We start from the raw sequence: 1,669 nt of genomic DNA, 5'->3' as shown, positions 1-1,669 counted from the left end.
AGGGTATCTTTGGAACATATGGAACCTTTTTGTAGTTATCTTCTGGAACTGAAGGCTTCTTGTAGTAGCCATTCTTTGGCAAAGATAGCACCTCATATTCATGTTCCAAAGGAACAGATGGGACCTTCTTATAGGTATCTTCTGGAACTAATGGCTTCTTGTAGTAGTCATTCTTTGGCGTATCTTCTGGAACTGATGGCTTCTTGTAGTAGTCATTCTTTGGCGTATCTTCTGGAACTGGTGGCTTCTTGTAGTAGTCATTCTTTGGCGTATCTTCTGAAACTGATGGCTTCTTGTAGTAGTCATTCTTTGGCGTATCTTCTTGAACTGATGGCTTCTTGTAGTAGTCATTCTTTGGTGTATCTTCCGAAACTGATGGCTTCTTGTAGTAGTCATTCTTTGGCGTATCTTCTGGAACTGATGGCTTCTTGTAGTAGTCATTCTTTGGTGTATCTTTTGGAACTGGTGGCTTCTTGTAGTAGTCATTCTTTGGCGTATCTTTTGGAACTGATTGCTTCTTGTAGTCATCATTCTTTGGCAAAGATGACACCTCATATTCATGTTCCTTTGGAACAGATGGCACCTTCTTGTAGGTATCTTCTGGAACTGATGGCTTCTTGTAGTCATCATTCTTTGACAAAGATGGCACCTCAGATGGCACCTTCTTGTAGGTATCTTCTGGAACTGATGGCTTCTTGTAGTCATCATTCTTTGGCAAAGATGGCACCTCATATTCATGTTCCTTCGAAACAGATGTCACCTTCTTATAGGTATCTTCCGGAACTGATGACTTCTTATAGTAGTCATTCTTTGGCAAAGATGACGCCTTATATGCCTTTTCTGGCACTGAGGGTACTTTATTGTATGTTGAATCTTTTGACTCATAAGAATAAGGTGAGTATGCCCTAGTACAAGTTGCAATCAAGAAAAAAACCAAAGCAAAAGCAAATTGAGGCCATTGCTTCTTCATTTGGCTAACCATTGAGAATATTTGGATTATAATTAGGCTAGGTGATTTTTTTGTTTGTTTGTTTTTTCTTGTGTGTTTGAGAATGGAGCAACTTAGAGTTTATATAGCCTAAACTAAGAAAGTGATTTGATTATTTAGATACTTAAAATAATCCAAACATATAAAAGATTTCCCCATTTTCTAGTTATTGCTGTTCCACTAACATTTTGATTTTTGAGATAATGGGAGGCCATGAACATATCATTACACCTTTTGCTTGGCTTAATTATTATTTTATAAAATTAAAATCCAAACTTTTATTGTCTTTCATGAAAATGTTGTGTGAATTTCCTGGAAAATTCTTTGATGTGTGTTGATCAACCCTTTTTTTTTTGGTTAATAGACATTAAACGAAGGAATCATTTGGCTGGGAACAAATTATCTCGAGATTTACTGTGAGGCTAGTAAAACATTTACTTTAGGCCTCAAAAACTGTGAGGCCCCAAAAAATTTAATAGTAAATTCTATGATTTTTAACTTCATTTGAAATAATAATGAAGATTGTGAAATACATCTAAAAACTTAAAAAAATAAAAAACTATCTAATTTTTATTAAAAATCTTTTAGAACTTTAATTAAACAGCTCAAATTTCATATTAATAAATAAAGTTTTAACAATAACATCCAAGTTGCTTGAATTAGTCGAAATCTAAAGTTGGT

At 34.5% G+C, this 1,669-nt stretch overlaps 1 protein-coding gene across 1 annotated transcript; it reads right to left on the bottom strand.

Annotated features, from left to right (window-relative positions):
- Window positions 1-7: 7 nt before the first annotated feature.
- LOC124890575 (protein PELPK1-like) lies at window positions 8-1,024 on the bottom strand (the record flags this gene model as incomplete). Its single annotated transcript, XM_047402387.1, has 1 exon — window positions 8-1,024. A coding segment is annotated over exon 1 (975 nt), but the record flags the coding sequence as incomplete, so codon positions are not given.
- Window positions 1,025-1,669: the final 645 nt, after the last annotated feature.

This window comes from Capsicum annuum, unplaced genomic scaffold (assembly GCF_002878395.1).
Source record: "Capsicum annuum cultivar UCD-10X-F1 unplaced genomic scaffold, UCD10Xv1.1 ctg20357, whole genome shotgun sequence".
NCBI lineage: Eukaryota > Viridiplantae > Streptophyta > Magnoliopsida > Solanales > Solanaceae > Capsicum > Capsicum annuum.
The sequence above is the reverse complement of the archived record's forward strand: the minus strand, read 5'-3'. Positions and strand labels throughout refer to the sequence as shown.